The sequence below is a fragment of the Salvelinus namaycush genome, chromosome 37 (genome assembly GCF_016432855.1).
Source record: "Salvelinus namaycush isolate Seneca chromosome 37, SaNama_1.0, whole genome shotgun sequence".
Taxonomy (NCBI): Eukaryota; Metazoa; Chordata; class Actinopteri; order Salmoniformes; family Salmonidae; genus Salvelinus; species Salvelinus namaycush.
This window is the reverse complement of record NC_052343.1, coordinates 22,974,930-22,992,692: the sequence shown is the minus strand read 5'-3', so window position 1 is coordinate 22,992,692 and position 17,763 is coordinate 22,974,930. Positions and strand designations below refer to the sequence as shown.

Here is a 17,763-nt window from a genome sequence, read left to right as displayed (position 1 = left end):
TCCTGCCCTGCAAGTATTACGGTTAACCATGGTGACTCCGTTCTGTTGTTCCGTCCATTTGCTTTACAAGACCCTCTTTGAGTACCTGTCCTAAAACGCTAACAAACGAGCGGAACTATAGGGTCGGAGACATCAAGGGATAGCGGAATCATTTAAAGGTAGGACTTTGGTAGTTTCCGAGTCGTCACTAGTTACCACAGCCACGAAGTTATTAATCCCGCCTATTTCTACAATTTATCTTCTTAAAATCTGATTTGGAACATTACTCAATCCACACTGCTAATCGTATGCCTAACCCTGAATTAATACCAAAACGCACATTTTTGATTTTATGAATTTTCTACAATACAGCCAATTTTGGACATTGTGGCTGTGGTAACTAGTGGAAAACTAGTTTCCGTCGTTCATCCAACGAGTTAGCAAACCAGCATTAGCATCTCAATAATTCCTCGGTCAACCTGAGTAAATACAGGTATTTCTGAATGATTCGTGTCGATCTTCATTTAGACGTGTGTTATTTTTATGCATTTAACTTATCTAACAGATTTCAATTTGTAATACGAGGGGAATGAATATGTTAGGCCTTGCTTTTTGAGTGTGCAGGAAGAGAGGACGCTAGCAAGTAACGTTACTTTCAGATTATCTGCTCCAATGCTTCATAAATCTTAAATAACTAACGTTAGCTAGCTAATGTTGTGTCAATAATTGTTGCTAGCTAATAGCTATCATGTCTTCATTCCTTCAGACTCGTTGGAGAATTGGCCAGTGTTGGACTCCCTGGCAATATGACGCTATTTCATTTCGGAAATTGCTTGGCCTTGGCTTATTTCCCCTACTTTATCACCTACAAATGCAGTGGACTGTAAATATCAGCACCTCTCATACTATATAAACTGCATTAGATTAATTTGTTAGTTGACCCCGTACATTTAGCTACTGAACATGTCTTTTTTTATGATCTGTTCACTAGCTAGTCACCCTTATTGGGCTCCCGAGTGGCGCCGCGGTCTAAAGCACGGCATCTGTGCAAGAGGTGTCACTACAGTGCCTGTTTCGAATCCAGGCTGTATCATATCCGGCCGTGATTGGGTGTCCCATAGGGCGGCGCACAATTGGGCCAGCGTCGTCCGGGGTAGGCCGTCATTGTAAATAAGAATTTGTTCTTAACTCACTTGCCTAGTTAAATATATATATATATAGTAGAGGGTGAAATGTAATCTACATGGAAATGTCAGCAGATTGAGAGGAGGTCAGCCAATCCTCCTGCCACTCTAGGCAACCATGTTCAAACCATTCTAGTGTACAGATGCGTCTCTCTCTATCCATATTATAGATCAGAATACAATGCATTCTGGAGATGTGTTCAAGCAGGAGCTACCTACCTATTTGTGCAGCTATGCAAGGTGAGCATTGACTGTCCAAACTGTCTGTTTTCTGAAAAGCAATAAAAGTATCATCATTCTGTCAAAGGAACTAATGATCGATCACATTGGGATGCAGACTAAAAACTGCTTGATTACTAATGTAGCCCACTAGTTATTAGTTATTACTAGTTAATATGTATCCTACTAAGGTGGCACGTAGCCTAGTGTTTAGTAACCAAAAGGTCGCTGGTTTGAATACTCGAGCCGACAAGGTGAAAATGTGCCCTTGAGTATGCCAATTAACCCTAATTTGCTACAGGGGCGCCGTACTACTATGGCTGACCCTGTAAAACAAGACGTTTCACTGCACCTATCCTGTGTATGTGACAATAAAAAATAAAAATGAACAATGTCTCTGTTCCAGATGCTATTTCTAGCCACATTCTTCCCCACATGGGAGGGAGGAGCTGGTGTGTATGACTTTGTTGGTGAATTTATGAAGGCCACGGTGGACCTAGCTGACCTTCTGGGCCTGCATCTGGTCATGTCCAGAAATGCAGGGAAGGGAGAGTACAAGATCATGGTGGCAGCGATGGGATGGGCTACAGCAGAGCTTGTTATGTCAAGGTACATTCTCTTTATCTTTCTCTGTCCCCCTGCTGTTTCTCTTTCAATCTCTTTGGGTGCATTCCAGATTCACATTCATTTCTGTGTAGATTATAGTCATTCACTACCCAAGCTCACTAGTATAGTTCCCATTATGTTTATTTGCAATGGTGTCTCTTGTATTTAATCCTCTTGCCCTGTCATCCAGGTGTATACCTCTATGGGTGGGTGCCAGAGGCATTGAGTTTGACTGGAAGTACATACAGATGAGCTTCGACTCCAACATCAGCCTGGTAAATCCCCTTGCACTGACACTTATACTGCTGAATCAAATAGACATTTATTTTGACTTCCAATAAATACTTAGATAATGAATACTCATCAACATTACATTTCCTGTGGAGGGCTTAGTAGAAGTATAGTTTCTAAGGAAATTCGGTGTTGCGTTCTAATTCAGGTGCACTATATTGCCATGGCAGCAGTGGTGTGGATGTTCACGCGGTACGACCTCCCGAAGAGCTTCCGTCTGCCTGTGACTGTACTGCTAGGGCTGTGTGTATACAAGGCCTTCCTCATGGAGTGAGTATCACATACTTCAACGTACCCAGGGAAGGGACCTGTGGAACTGCATACTGTAGAAATGGTCACCCTTACAGAGCTGGTTTTCAGCTCATCTGTTCTGGGGAGGGAACTGAAGTTTTTCTGAACACCGCTAGAGGTCATTATAAACACTGATAGCTACAGTTGTGTAACGGTCTGGGTGACCAACCCCTATTTTTCAAAAGAAACAATACATTATTGAAATGGTCCTGAAAACAATGACGCCTCCAAGTTCATGTCATAATCCATTGTAATTATATGATGTTAGCAACAATCAGTTACATAGTAGTCAACAATTGACATATTGGTATAAACATAGCTACACATCCATCATAATAATTGTTCATAGACATCTACTAATTTTCTCCTCTGTCCTCTAACTTCTCTCAGGTTGTTTGTCCACGTGTTCCTGCTGGGGAGCTGGACAGCCCTCCTGGTGAAGGCGGTGCTCACTGGATCCATCTCCCTCTGTTCTCTCTTCCTCTTCGTCACACTGGTGCACAGCAACTGAGACTGGCTGCGACCCCAAACAAAGAGGGTCTTTAACACACACACACAGGGCCTTTCAACCAGACTTTGCCTGCAAAGATACATTTTGTATCACTCAGAAAGAGGGCAGGAATGTGAGCATTCATGATTTGACTTTTTTTAATGTTATGATACTACTTTTTTATGTATGATTTATTATTGTGCTGAATTAGTACAGTAGATTGAGTATTTATAACAAGTGGATGAAAGTGGATGCCTCTTAAGCGTTGTAGTACAGTTACTAAACTACTTTGACATCTAAGCTGATGGTACAATACTGTTGTTACTCTGTGTGCTCACCTGCATTACTGCAGATATGAAGAAGATTAATTTAATCTCATTCGACATGATGAAATACAAATGTTGGTGCGCTTATCACGACTGAAGCAGCATAATGGCGTACTTATGTTGTCGTAAGATTACATAAAACATGGTAGCAGTGGGTTATCCTACTCTATGGAAACTTAGTGAGGTGTGAGTGAATGGCCAATAAATGACTTAATATGCTACTTTTGATTGTGCACAGTGTGCTTATTACATAAGATAGACAATGTTTTAATTAGATTTTGTATAGTATATTTACAAAAGGCAGGAGATAGAGGTCAAATTTGTACTCAACATTGAGGTGTAGTTCGGGCTCCTCGTATGAGAGCTTTATGTGTGGTGTAGGGAGATAATCAAATCACATCTGACTTGCTGTCACACCTGACATATTGTTACTACAAACCCTATTATGTACTGTGGGGCCCAATTCTGCTGATTTCCATGGTGACTTGGTGTCTGTACAGTAGTGGACTTGTCCTTGAATGATGAATACTCTTGTGTCCAGATTCCCACACATATTGCCTTTCCAATCGAAAGAATCGCCGCTCCACACCTACCACCGGAATGCCACTTCTAATTCACGCCGGAGATAATAGATTTGTTCCCCTTGTAGTTAGCCTTAAAATGACTAGTCTGGTCTGTATAGAAACCTGTTGACCAGTCTAGTCTGTGTAGAAACCTGTTGACCAGTCTAGTCTGTGTAGACACCTGTTGACCAGTCTAGTCTGTGTAGACACCTGTTGACCAGTCTAGTCTGTATATAATCCTGTTGACCAGTCTAGTCTGTATAGAAACTTCATGACAGTCTAGTCTGTGTAGAAACCTGTTGTCTAGTCTTTATAGACACCTGTTGACCAGTCTAGTCTGTGTAGACACCTGTTGACCAGTCTAGTGTTTATGGAAACATGTTGTCTAGTCTGTGTAGAAACCTGCTGACCAGTCAAGTCTTTATAGAAACCTGTTGACCAGTCTAGTCTGTGTAGACACCTGTTGACCAATCTAGTCTGCATACAAACTTATTGACCAGTCTAGTCTGTGTAGACACCTGTTGACCAGTCTGGTCTGTATAGAAACCTGTTGACCAGTCAAGTCTGTGCAGAAACCGGTGACCAGTCAAGTCTTTACAGAAACCTGTTGACCTGTCTTGTCTGTGTAGAAACCTGTTGACCAGTCTAGTCTGTGTAGAAACCTGTTGACCAGTCTAGTCTGTGTAGAAACCTGTTGACCAGTCTAGTCTGTGTAGAAACCTGTTGACCAGTCTAGTCTGTATAGAAACCTGTTGACCAGTCTAGTCTGTATAGAAACTTGTTGACCAGTCTAGTCTGTATAGAAACTTGTTGACCAGTCTAGTCTGTGTAGACACCTGTTGTCTAGTCTGTATAGAAACCTCTTGACCAGTCTAGTCTGTGTAGACACCTTTTGACCAGTCTAGTCTTTATGGAAACATGTTGTCTAGTCTGTGTAGAAACCTGATGACCAGTGTAGTCTTTATAGAAACCTGTTGACCAGTCTAGTCTGTGTAAAAACCTGTTGACCAGTCTAGTCTGTATAGAAACCTGTTGACCAGTCTTGTTTGTATAGAAACCTGTTGACCAGTCTAGTCTGTGTAGAAACCTGTTGACCAGTCTAGTCTGTGTAAAAACCTGTTGACCAGTCTAGTCTGTATAGAAACCTGTTGACCAGTCTAGTCTGTATAGAAACCTGTTGACCAGTCTAGTCTGTATAGAAACCTGTTGACCAGTCTTGTTTGTATAGAAACCTGTTGACCAGTCTAGTCTGTGTAGAAACCTGTTGACCAGTCTAGTCTGTGTAGAAACCTGTTGACCAGTCTAGTCTGTATAGAAACCTGTTGACCAGTCTAGTCTGTATAGAAACCTGTTGACCAGTCTTGTTTGTATAGAAACCTGTTGACCAGTCTAGTCTGTGTAGAAACCTGTTGACCAGTCTAGTCTGTGTAGACACCTGTTGACCAGTCTAGTCTTTATGGAAACATGTTGTCTAGTCTGTGTAGAAACCTGATGACCAGTCTAGTCTGTGTAAAAACCTGTTGACCAGTCTAGTCTGTGTAGAAACCTGTTGACCAGTCTAGTCTGTGTAGACACCTGTTGACCAGTCTAGTCTTTGTAGAAACCTGTTGACCAGTCTAATCTGTGTAGAAACCTGTTGACCAGTCTAGTCTGTGTAGACACCTGTTGTCTAGTCTGTATAGAAACCTGTTGAGCAGTCTAGTCTGTGTAGACACCTGTTGTCTAGTCTGTATAGAAACCTGTTGAGCAGTCTAGTCTGTATAGAAACCTGTTGACCAGTATAGTCTGTGTAGAAACCTATTGACCAACCTGTTTCCTCCCTCACTTCAAAAAGGTCTCATGCTTTGTGATTGTTGGCGCTCCACTATGTTGACCGGGGACTTGGGCTGTATTCAGTGAAGTAAAACATTCCTATATAAATGTAAGAAACTGAGCCAACACGATTACATTCTACCTGACACAATAGTTTCTGTTTTACATAATACATTTCTATCTGAACATTCATTAACCCCTAACTAAAAGTCCTTCAAGATTCCTGTAGGATTATTTTGTAAGGTACTCTACACCCTTCTAAACAGGCCCCTGCTAAACCAGCACTTTGTAACCTTGTATTACACTCATGTAATGTAGCATGCTTTTCAGCCAAGAGGCACTTGGTCAATCCTGTAAATGTATGGGAAGAGGAAGCCATTACATATCTTTTATCAAGTAAGTTCATGCAACAGATTTGAATGTCTTGGTATGTGGCATCTTAACTCTGCCATATTTAAGCTCTAAGGATCAGATCTTTTTCAGAACTGATCTGATTGGTCAAAAGGCATATTAGTGGAAATGATCAGAAATGGGCTGCCTGTATAAATGTAGCCTAAATTACAGGATGGCAAACACAGGGCCATATCCTATCTCTCAGGCCCCCTCTCTGGCATTCTGCCCCAGACTTGCAGTTCTGCCCTGGACAAAGGCTCCATTGAGTGAGTCCTAGTCACAATGACTGACCTACAGTATCTGCTAGTCAGTTTCAGTTAGGCCTGGCTGCATCAAATGTGCATTACATCACAATACAAGAGTTGTTCATGCATAATAACATTATTGTGCGAAATGTTACCATATCTCAGTGAAAGCAAGGAAGTGAAGGAACAGGAGTGAGGTGAACTCAGTCTTCTGGACAGACAAATGGTAGCTCCTCCTGCAGCAAGGTAGAAGGCCATGGCGAAACACATCACACTTTTTTAAGCTTTTCAACTGATCATCCCATAGCAATAATGGTATCTCAAATATTATGGAGAGTGCTTCTCCTTGTTATTCATTGGCAACATAGACCTATTTGTAATGGTTGCAACATTAGGTGGGATGTCTCATTGTTTGCATACCCTATGGCTGTGGGGAATAGATAGAGACAGTGAAAAGGTTTACAAACACTCCTTCCTTTCTTGTATTGGGTTTACTGCTCCTGCAGGGGCCATCCATCCCATCTCAAGCCCTTCTCTGGGTGATTCTGCCCTTGACAAAGGCCCCATTGCAAGAAAGAGCTACAAGAGGGGGAGGGATTCTTTCCTCTCTCACATTTGCATTGATGCATTAAACATATGTCTCTAGGTCAGGGCTGAACTTGCAGAACTTTACTGCAGGCTATACCTGAGTGTGTTCCAGTTATGCCATGGCATCAGACAGGTACTTTCTTCACCATGGAATTTTGTTACCAACTGTGGTTCACAATGAGGAGAGTCTGAAATATGCCAATGATTTCAAAGTTCAGGACAGCGATGTGTTTGCCATTACTTACCCCAAATCAGGTAATTTATGCAACAGATTTCCATATCTCATTGTGATCTGCCAGCTTTGAGACACCTTCTTCAAATCCAGGGATCAACATCTTGACATAATTTTCAAACATGACATAATTTACCAATTTTGGTGTTGTAACTGCATCTTGGGATGGGTCCAAATCTATCTATTCAACATTTGTATTATTAGTAGTAATATTAGTATGAGCAATTATTTTACTTATTATGAATTACTATTATTATTAGTGTATTATTGTCAATGAATTATGCTGCCATCGGCTGAGTGAATTGTTGGAATGTTTTGGCATCTGCGCACAAATTGCACAAAAAGGAATGCACTTCCCTCCCATTTTACTGACTCACGGACATTGTTTTTCACCGAAAATTAGCATACGTTAACTGTGTAAACTGTGTTTAAGTATGGCGAATGATGGAAATTATATCGTTTATCACGGTCTTTTGTGCCCGAAAGAAACTCACTCTTTTGAAAGTTTTAAATACGCGGAGGAAATTAAAGTTGAAGATGAAGATATTTTCACAGTGACCTACCCAAAGTCTGGTAAGAACATACTGTACTTTAACGTTAGTATGGCTTCATGTCATTTACAGTTTATGACCTACCCAAAGTCTGGTAAGAACATACTGTACTTTAACGTTAGTATGGCTTCATGTCATTTACAGTTTAGTAGTGGTGGAAAAAGTACCAAATTGTCAAACTTGAGTAATAGTAATAGTTCATAGAAAGTTACTAAAAGTGAAAGTCACCTAGTACAATACTAACGTTACCTGAGTAAAAGTCTAAATGTATTTGGTTTTTAATATACTTAAGTATCAAAAGTAAATCTAATTGCTAAAATATACTTAAGTATCGAAAGGAAAAGTATAAATAATTTCAAATTCCTTATATTAATCAAAGCAGACGGCACCATTTTCTTGTTTTTAAAATGTACGGATAGCCAGGGGCACACTCCAACACTCAGACGTTATCTACAAAAGATGCATTTGTGTTTAGTGAGTCAGCCAGACCAGAGGCAGTAGGAATGACACGTTCTCTTGATAAGTGCATGAATTTCAAAATGTTCCTGCCCTGCTGCATTGAAAATGTAGTATTTTTGGTTGTCGGAGAAAATGTAAAAAGTACAATACTTTCTTTAGGAATGTAGTGAAGTAAAAGTAAAAGTTGTCAAAAATATATATAGTAAGGTACAGATGCCACCAAAAAAATACTTTAAAGTACTATTTAAGTAGTTTACACCAATGCAGTTTTGTCTCCCAGGCATTGCAGTTGGACATTTTTACATCCTAAAAACTTGTCAGACGAAAGAAAATATGTAATGTGTTTTTTATTACTATAATAGGACTTACTTACAATAACTGATTAAGGTAATGTTTCCCAGGCACCACATGGATGCAAGAGATTGTACCTTTAGTCCTAAATGGAGGAGACCTTACTCCAGTGCAAACTATTCCCAACTGGGACCGGGTTCCCTGGCTGGAGGAGACACGAGCAGCCCTAGTTCTGGACCGTCTGCCCTCACCACGGGCAATGGTCTCTCATATGCCCTACCATCTCATGCCCCCCTCCTTCTTCCCCTCCAAAGCCAAGGTAGGGCCCTGATCCAGGAACTGAGAGCAACTACTAGACAGTAACAACTGAAGAGACTCTTGCAGTACGTTTAATGGACTGACTTCAGCATTGCAAATTAATAAAACAATTGGAAAAATGTACCTACATGCAATGTAATTAACTTATAATTTAGCTATCACATTGGGCTCTTGAAGTTTGTCTATGGAACTCATATTTAAAACTTTATTTGCTTTCATTTAGGTCATCTATGTTACCCGGAACCCAAAAGATGTTATGGTGTCATCATTTCACTTCCACAAGATGGCCAGTTTCCTGGATGACCCTGGGACTTTTGATGAGTTTCTAAATAAGTTTCTCTCTGGGCAAGGTGAAAAATGCTAGGATATATAAATACATTTGAGAGACCTTTTGATGCCCATACTAAAAGAAGAGGGTAACTGGGTTTGATTGCAATTAACATTTGTTTATCTACACAGTGTTGTTTGGGAAGTGGACAGACCATGTGAAAAGCTGGCGAAATTCAGATCTGGGAGATAGAATCCTATACATTACCTATGAAGAAATGGTCAAGGTAAAACACCAATCAATGCAAACCGCCTCAACCCTGCGTGACCAGACTAATGGATAGTGAACTAAGCTAACCCCAGGCCAAACTGCTAACATATGTTTGTTTCTCTCCTGAAGGACCTGCGTGGAGTGCTGGAACGCCTCTCACGGTTCCTTGGTCGGGACCTAAGTGAAGAAACTCTGGATCGTGTAGCCAACCACTGCTGTTTCAGCAACATGAAGTTAAATGCAATGTCAAACTACTCCCTGGTGCCACAGGAGATCATGGATAGCAGCAAGTCCACCTTCCTTAGAAAAGGTAGTGGAAACTGGCAAGATAGGGGTTAATCACTCCCTGCAGTGGGATAGGAACCCAGAATGCTGCTAGTAGTATAATGTTCTCTCATCATGCGCTACTGCAACCACTCTTTGCTTCCATGTATTTCACTGTTCAATTAAAGCACATTCTCCTTGTTCTTTCAGGAGTTGCTGGAGACTGGAAAAATCATTTCAGTCCTGAGCAGGATTCCAAATTCACAGCGGTCCTAAAAGAGGAAATGAACGGAACAAACATAAAATTCCCATGGGATGAGGAGTGAACAGGTGGAAATGTACCGACAACATTTTCTTGACATTGCAGGCAGTTAGACAGTGGAGAATTTAAAACAAATTGACTTTCTAAACGCATCTCTGCATCCACAGCATAAGTGTAATGTCACTGGCCGTGCCCTGGAACCTCAGCAGTACACTAGCCGTGCCCTGGAACCTCAGCAGTACACTAGCCGTGCCCTGGAACCTCAGCAGTACACTGGCCGTGCCCTGGAACCTCAGCAGTACACTGACAATACAATAAAAAGCACCTGGGCTGGGTTTCCCAAAAGCATCGTAGCACTAAAATCATAATTGCATTGGAACAATTCACGAAAACCCAGCCCAGGTCAAGTTGATCTAAAAAGTCACCACCAAATACAAGTACATTGTCTCGGTACTGGTACACTGTGTATATAACCAAGTCATTGTTACTCATTGTGCATTTATTCCTCTTGTTATTATTTTTCAATAATTTTTCTTTTTTTTGCTCTGCATTGTTGGGAAGGGACCGTAAGTAAGCATTTCACTATTAGTCTACACCTGTTGTTTATGAAGCATGTGACAAATAAAATTTGATTTGAAATGGTCCAAAAGTCCTGCTGCCACAGGAATGACTTGTGGTTAACTGGATATTTTGTAACTTTGTTAGTATTTTGATTGAACTCGGTGCTTGTTGGTTTAGTCAAAGACCGGCTTTCAAATCAAAGTTTATTGGTCGCGTATACAGTTCTGCAGATGTTATCGCAGGTGCATGTGCTGATAACAATGCTTATGTTTCTAGCTCCAATAGTGCAGTAATATCTAGCAATACAATAATAATACAAGAACTCAAGAACTTACGAAACATTCTGAACTATTCTTGTGTAGTACTTATTTCACATTTCTTTTCATTTTTATATAAACATCTGGTAGTTGAATACATTTAAATGAGCCATAATCTGGTAATAACAGACTTATCATAAATAGTAAAATACTGTAAGTTATATTACACATTGTATACATCTGACAGTCACATGGTACTTTTTTACTGCTGAGGATTTGGCTAAAGGGTTGTGCTCACATAAAAAGTTTATTGACTTGCAGGCATAGTCTTCAGATGACAACAGTCCTAATGTAACCATAATAAGTTTCTTGTACAAAAACTTGAGGGTCCTCACTGCGGGAGACAACACTTTGGGGATTAGCATTCACTTTCCGGCTGTGTCAGTTAGGAATCTCCTTATTGACTTCACGAACCATTTGGCATTGAACACATGGTTCGCAGAAAGCAGTCATACACCAGTCATCGCAAATGGTTCCCTGTAGAAATCAACATATTATTAGGGTGGCTAAGGTGATATCAACTTCTCACAGTCCTATGTCATAGGCTTATAACGATCAGTCTCTAAGCCCTGACTAGCCCTGGCCCTGACAGTGTGAGGATGAGGCAGGTAACACAAAGGTCTGATTTACAGGACACAGATTACACCTAGTCCTGGACTAAAAAGCATGGCCAATGGAGAATTCCCATTGAAATAGCATTTTATTTCCAGGATTTAGATTAATCTTAGTCCAGGACACCACTCCAAAGTGTCACGTTCCTGACCTGTTTTCTTTTGTCTTGTATTTATTTAGTTGGTCAGGGCGTGAGTTGGGTGGGTTTGTCTATGTGTGATTTTCTATGTTGGGATGTTTGTGTTCGGCCGGGTATGATTCTCAATCAGAGGCAGCTGTCAATCGTTGTCCCTGATTGAGAATCATACTTAGGCAGCCTGGGTTTCACGTGTGTTTTGTGTGTGTTTTGTGCCACACAGGACTGTTTCGGTTTTGTCACGTTTGTTGGTTGTTTTGTATTTTGAAGTGTTTTGTTGACTTTCAGTAAATAATGAACACTAACCACTCTGCGTTTTGGTCCTCTCCTTCTGTCAGCGAGGACAGCCGTTACAGAAACACCCACCACCAAAGGACCAAGCGGAGTGGAAAAGGGCAGCGACAGCAGCAAAGACAGACACAGGAATGGACATGGGAAGACGTCTTGGACGGCAAGGGTTGCTACACATGGGAGGAGATCCTGGCTGGAAAGGATTGCCTCCCATGGGAACAGCTGGAGGCAGCGAGGAGAGCAGAGGCAACCGGAGAGAGGAACCGGCGATATGAAGGTACGCGGCTAGCACGGAATCCCGAGAGTCAGACCCAAAAATTTCTTGGTGGGGGCACACGCGGAGTGTGGCAAAGCCGGGTAGGATACCTGAGCCAACTCCCCGTGCTTACCGTGGAGTGAGAGGGCGTCGTACTGGTCAGACACCGTGTTATGTGGTAAAGCGCACGGTGTCCCCAGTACGCGTGCTTAGTCCAGTGCGGGCTATTCCACCTTGCCGCACTGGCCGGGCTAGGTTGGGCATCGAGCCGGGTGTCATGAAGCCGGCCCAACGCATCTGGCCTCCAGTGCGTCTCCTCGGGCCGGCGTACATGGCACCAGCCTTACAAATGGTGTCCCCGGTTCGCCAGCATAGCCCAGTGCGGGCTATTCCACCTCGCCGCACTGGCAGGGCTACGGGGGCCATTCAACCAGGTAAGGTTGGGTGGGCTCGGTGCTCAAGAGCACGTGTCCTCCTTCACGGTCCGGTTTTTCCGGTGCCACCGCCACGTACCAGTCCTCCGGTGGCAGCCCCCCGCACCAGGCTGTCTCTCCGTCTTCTCTCTCCAGTTGCTCCCACCTGTCCAGCGCTGTCAGAGCCTTCCTCCTCTCCAGCGCAGCCAGTGTCTGAGATGTGCATGTGTCTGCTCAAACGGTCAGAAACAGACTCCATGAGGGTGGCATGAGGGCCCGACGTCCACAGGTGGGGGTTGTGCTTACAGCCCAACACCGTGCAGGACGTTTGGCATTTGCCAGAGAACACCAAGATTGGCAAATTCGCCACTGGCGCCCTGTGCTCTTCACAGATGAAAGCAGGTTCACACTGAGCACATGTGACAGACGTGACAGAGTCTGGAGACGCCGTGGAGAACGTTCTGCTGCCTGCAACATCCTCCAGCATGACCGGTTTGGCGATGGGTCAGTCATGGTGTGGGGTGGCATTTCTTTGTGGGGCCGCACAGCCCTCCATGTGCTCGCCAGAGGTAGCCTGACTGCCATTAGGTACCGAGATGAGATCCTCAGACCCCTTGTGAGACCATATGCTGACACATGCACATTTGTGGCCTGCTGGAGGTCATTTTGCAGGGCTCTGGCAGTGCACCTCCTTGCACAAAGGCGGAGGTAGCGGTCCTGCTGCTGGGTTGTTGCCCTCCTACGGCCTCCTCCACGTCTCCTGATGTACTGGCCTGTCTCCTGGTAGCGCCTCCATGCTCTGGACACTACGCTGACAGACACAGCAAACCTTTTTGCCACAGCTCGCATTGATGTGCCATCCTGGATGAACTGCACTACCTGAGCCACTTGTGTGGGTTGTAGACTCCGTCTCATGCTACCACTAGAGTGAGAGCACCGCCAGCATTCAAAAGTGACCAAAACATCAGCCAGGAAGCATAAGAACTGAGAAGTGGTCTGTGGTCACCACCTGCAGAATCACTCCTTTTTTGGGGGTGTCTTGCTAATTGCCTATAATTTCCACCTTTTGTCTATTCCATTTGCACAACAGCATGTGAAATTTATTGTCAATCAGTGTTGCTTCCTAAGTGGACAGTTTGATTTCACAGAAGTGTGATTGACTTGGAGTTACATTGTGTTGTTTAAGTGTTCCCTTTATTTTTTTGAGCAGTGTATATAAACTGCATTAGATTAATTTGTTAGTTGACCCCGTACATTTAGCTACTGAACATGTATTTTTTTATGATCTGTTCACTAGCTAGTCACCCTTACTGGGCTCCCGAGTGGCGCCGCGGTCTAAGGCACGGCATCTCAATGCAAGAGGTGTCACTACAGTGCCTGTTTCGAATCCAGGCTGTATCATATCCGGCCGTGATTGGGTGTCCCATAGGGCGGCGCACAATTGGGCCAGCGTCGTCCGGGGTAGGCCGTCATTGTAAATAAGAATTTGTTCTTAACTCACTTGCCTAGTTAAATATATAGTAGATGGTGAAATGTAATCTACATGGAAATGTCGCAGATTGAGAGGAGGTCAGCCAATCCTCCTGCCACTCTAGGCAACCATGTTCAAACCATTCTAGTGTACAGATGCGTCTCTCTCTATCCATATTATAGATCAGAATACAATGCATTCTGGAGATGTGTTCAAGCAGGAGCTACCTACCTATTTGTGCAGCTATGCAAGGTGAGCATTGACTGTCCAAACTGTCTGTTTTCTGAAAAGCAATAAAAGTATCATCATTCTGTCAAAGGAACTAATGATCGATCACATTGGGATGCAGACTAAAAACTGCTTGATTACTAATGTAGCCCACTAGTTATTAGTTATTACTAGTTCATATGTATCCTACTAAGGTGGCAGGTAGCCTAGTGTTTAGTAACCAAAAGGTCGCTGGTTTGAATACTCGAGCCGACAAGGTGAAAATGTGCCCTTGAGTATGCCAATTAACCCTAATTTGCTACAGGGGTGCCGTACTACTATGGCTGACCCTGTAAAACAAGACGTTTCACTGCACCTATCCTGTGTGTGACAATAAAAAATAAAAATGAACAATGTCTCTGTTCCAGATGCTATTTCTAGCCACATTCTTCCCCACATGGGAGGGAGGAGCTGGTGTGTATGACTTTGTTGGTGAATTTATGAAGGCCACGGTGGACCTAGCTGACCTTCTGGGCCTGCATCTGGTCATGTCCAGAAATGCAGGGAAGGGAGAGTACAAGATCATGGTGGCAGCGATGGGATGGGCTACAGCAGAGCTTGTTATGTCAAGGTACATTCTCTTTATCTTTCTCTGTCCCCCTGCTGTTTCTCTTTCAATCTCTTTGGGTGCATTCCAGATTCACATTCATTTCTGTGTAGATTATAGTCATTCACTACCCAAGCTCACTAGTATAGTTCCCATTATGTTTATTTGCAATGGTGTCTCTTGTATTTAATCCTCTTGCCCTGTCATCCAGGTGTATACCTCTATGGGTGGGTGCCAGAGGCATTGAGTTTGACTGGAAGTACATACAGATGAGCTTCGACTCCAACATCAGCCTGGTAAATCCCCTTGCACTGACACTTATACTGCTGAATCAAATAGACATTTATTTTGACTTCCAATAAATACTTAGATAATGAATACTCATCAACATTACATTTCCTGTGGAGGGCTTAGTAGAAGTATAGTTTCTAAGGAAATTCGATGTCGTGTTCTATTTCAGGTGCACTATATTGTCATGGCAGCAGTGGTGTGGATGTTCACGCGGTACGACCTCCCGAAGAGCTTCCGTCTGCCTGTGACTGTACTGTTAGGGCTGTGTGTATACAAGGCCTTCCTCATGGAGTGAGTATCACATACTTCAACGTACCCAGGGAAGGGACCTGTGGAACTCCATACTGTAGAAATGGTCACCCTTACAGGGCTGGTTTTCAGCTCATCTGTTCTGGGGAGGGAACTGAAGTTTTTCTGAACACCGCTAGAGGTCATTATAAACACTGATAGCTACAGTTGTGTAACGGTCTGGGTGACCAACCCCTATTTTTCAAAAGAAACAATACATTATTGAAATGGTCCTGAAAACAATGACGCCTCCAAGTTCATGTCATAATCCATCGTAATTATATGATGTTAGCAACAATCAGTTACATAGTAGTCAACAATTGACATATTGGTATAAACATAGCTACACATCCATCATAATAATTGTTCATAGACATCTACTAATTTTCTCCTCTGTCCTCTAACTTCTCTCAGGTTGTTTGTCCACGTGTTCCTGCTGGGGAGCTGGACAGCCCTCCTGGTGAAGGCGGTGCTCACTGGATCCATCTCCCTCTGTTCTCTCTTCCTCTTCGTCACACTGGTGCACAGCAACTGAGACTGGCTGCGACCCCAAACAAAGAGGGTCTTTAACACACACACACAGGGCCTTTCAACCAGACTTTGCCTGCAAAGATACATTTTGTATCGCTCAGAAAGAGGGCAGGAATGTGAGCATTCATGATTTGACTTTTTTTAATGTTATGATACTACTTTTTTATGTATGATTTATTATTGTGCTGAATTAGTACGGTAGATTGAGTATTTATAACAAGTGGATGAAAGTGGATGCCTCTTAAGCGTTGTAGTACAGTTACTAAACTACTTTGACATCTAAGCTGATGGTACAATACTGTTGTTACTCTGTGTGCTCACCTGCATTACTGCAGATATGAAGAAGATTAATTTAATCTCATTCGACATGATGAAATACAAATGTTGGTGCGCTTATCACGACTGAAGCAGCATAATGGCGTACTTATGTTGTCGTAAGATTACATAAAACATGGTAGCAGTGGGTTATCCTACTCTATGGAAACTTAGTGAGGTGTGAGTGAATGGCCAATAAATGACTTAATATGCTACTTTTGATTGTGCACAGTGTGCTTATTACATAAGATAGACAATGTTTTAATTAGATTTTGTATAGTATATTTACAAAAGGCATGAGATAGAGGTCAAATTTGTACTCAACATTGAGGTGTAGTTCGGGCTCCTCGTATGAGAGCTTTATGTGTGGTGTAGGGAGATAATCAAATCACATCTGACTTGCTGTCACACCTGACATATTGTTACTACAAACCCTATTATGTACTGTGGGGCCCAATTCTGCTGATTTCCATGGTGACTTGGTGTCTGTACAGTAGTGGACTTGTCCTTGAATGATGAATACTCTTGTGTCCAGATTCCCACACATATTGCCTTTCCAATCGAAAGAATCGCCGCTCCACACCTACCACCGGAATGCCACTTCTAATTCACGCCAGAGATAATAGATTTGTTCCCCTTGAAGTTAGCCTTAAAATGACTAGTCTGGTCTGTATAGAAACCTGTTGACCAGTCTAGTCTGTGTAGAAACCTGTTGACCAGTCTTGTTTGTATAGAAACCTGTTGACCAATCTAGTCTGTGTAGAAACCTGTTGACCAGTCTAGTCTGTGTAGAAACCTGATGACCAGTCTAGTCTTTATAGAAACCTGTTGACCAGTCTAGTCTGTGTAGACACCTGTTGACCAGTCTAGTCTGTATATAATCCTGTTGACCAGTCTAGTCTGTATAGAAACTTCATGACAGTCTAGTCTGTGTATAAACCTGTTGTCTAGTCTTTATAGACACCTGTTGACCAGTCTAGTCTGTGTAGACACCTGTTGACCAGTCTAGTCTTTATGGAAACATGTTGTCTAGTCTGTGTAGAAACCTGTTGACCAGTCTAGTCTGTGTAGACACCTGTTGACCAGTCTGGTCTGTATAGAAACCTGTTGACCAGTCAAGTCTGTGCAGAAACCGGTGACCAGTCAAGTCTTTACAGAAACCTGTTGACCTGTCTAGTCTGTGTAGAAACCTGTTGACCAGTCTAGTCTGTGTAGAAACCTGTTGACCAGTCTAGTCTGTGTAGAAACCTGTTGACCAGTCTAGTCTGTATAGAAACCTGTTGACCAGTCTAGTCTGTATAGAAACTTGTTGACCAGTCTAGTCTGTGTAGACACCTGTTGTCTAGTCTGTATAGAAACCTCTTGACCAGTCTAGTCTGTGTAGACACCTGTTGACCAGTCTAGTCTTTATGGAAACATGTTGTCTAGTCTGTGTAGAAACCTGATGACCAGTCTTGTTTGTATAGAAACCTGTTGACCAGTCTAGTCTGTGTAAAAACCTGTTGACCAGTCTAGTCTGTATAGAAACCTGTTGACCAGTCTAGTCTGTATAGAAACCTGTTGAC

General features: G+C 42.7%; 3 protein-coding genes across 8 annotated transcripts; all 3 read left to right on the top strand.

The window, feature by feature from the left end:
* Window positions 1-190: 190 nt before the first annotated feature.
* On the top strand, window positions 191-3,607 carry LOC120030779 (transmembrane protein 147-like). 2 transcript variants are annotated; one of them, XM_038976208.1, is made up of 7 exons: window positions 191-472; window positions 746-862; window positions 1,334-1,403; window positions 1,789-1,991; window positions 2,179-2,263; window positions 2,428-2,549; window positions 2,961-3,607. In XM_038976208.1, the coding sequence occupies exons 2-7, from the start codon at window positions 786-788 to the stop codon at window positions 3,079-3,081; spliced, it is 678 nt and encodes a 225-aa protein (XP_038832136.1). In that variant the 5' UTR covers window positions 191-472; window positions 746-785; the 3' UTR covers window positions 3,082-3,607. The 2 variants fall into 2 exon arrangements, with proteins under 2 accessions (XP_038832136.1, XP_038832137.1); XM_038976209.1 differs by lacking the exons at window positions 191-472; window positions 746-862 and adding an exon at window positions 1,114-1,132.
* A 3,957-nt stretch (window positions 3,608-7,564) lies between these two features.
* LOC120031110 (sulfotransferase 2B1-like) lies at window positions 7,565-11,040 on the top strand. 2 transcript variants are annotated; one of them, XM_038976690.1, is made up of 7 exons: window positions 7,565-7,792; window positions 8,631-8,839; window positions 9,062-9,188; window positions 9,298-9,392; window positions 9,506-9,686; window positions 9,851-9,978; window positions 10,070-11,040. In XM_038976690.1, the coding sequence occupies exons 1-6, from the start codon at window positions 7,654-7,656 to the stop codon at window positions 9,964-9,966; spliced, it is 867 nt and encodes a 288-aa protein (XP_038832618.1). In that variant the 5' UTR covers window positions 7,565-7,653; the 3' UTR covers window positions 9,967-9,978; window positions 10,070-11,040. The 2 variants fall into 2 exon arrangements, with proteins under 2 accessions (XP_038832618.1, XP_038832617.1); XM_038976689.1 differs by having other exon boundaries at window positions 7,566-7,792; window positions 9,851-9,970.
* Window positions 11,041-12,040: 1,000 nt separating this feature from the next.
* Window positions 12,041-16,413, top strand: LOC120031311 (transmembrane protein 147-like). Of its 4 annotated transcripts, none has more exons than XM_038977012.1 (6): window positions 12,041-12,096; window positions 14,142-14,211; window positions 14,595-14,797; window positions 14,985-15,069; window positions 15,234-15,355; window positions 15,767-16,413. In XM_038977012.1, the coding sequence occupies exons 3-6, from the start codon at window positions 14,595-14,597 to the stop codon at window positions 15,885-15,887; spliced, it is 531 nt and encodes a 176-aa protein (XP_038832940.1). In that variant the 5' UTR covers window positions 12,041-12,096; window positions 14,142-14,211; the 3' UTR covers window positions 15,888-16,413. The 4 variants fall into 4 exon arrangements, with proteins under 4 accessions (XP_038832940.1, XP_038832939.1, XP_038832941.1 ...); XM_038977013.1 differs by lacking the exon at window positions 12,041-12,096 and adding an exon at window positions 13,931-13,949; XM_038977011.1 differs by lacking the exon at window positions 14,142-14,211 and having other exon boundaries at window positions 12,051-12,096.
* The last annotated feature ends 1,350 nt before the right edge of the window (window positions 16,414-17,763 follow it).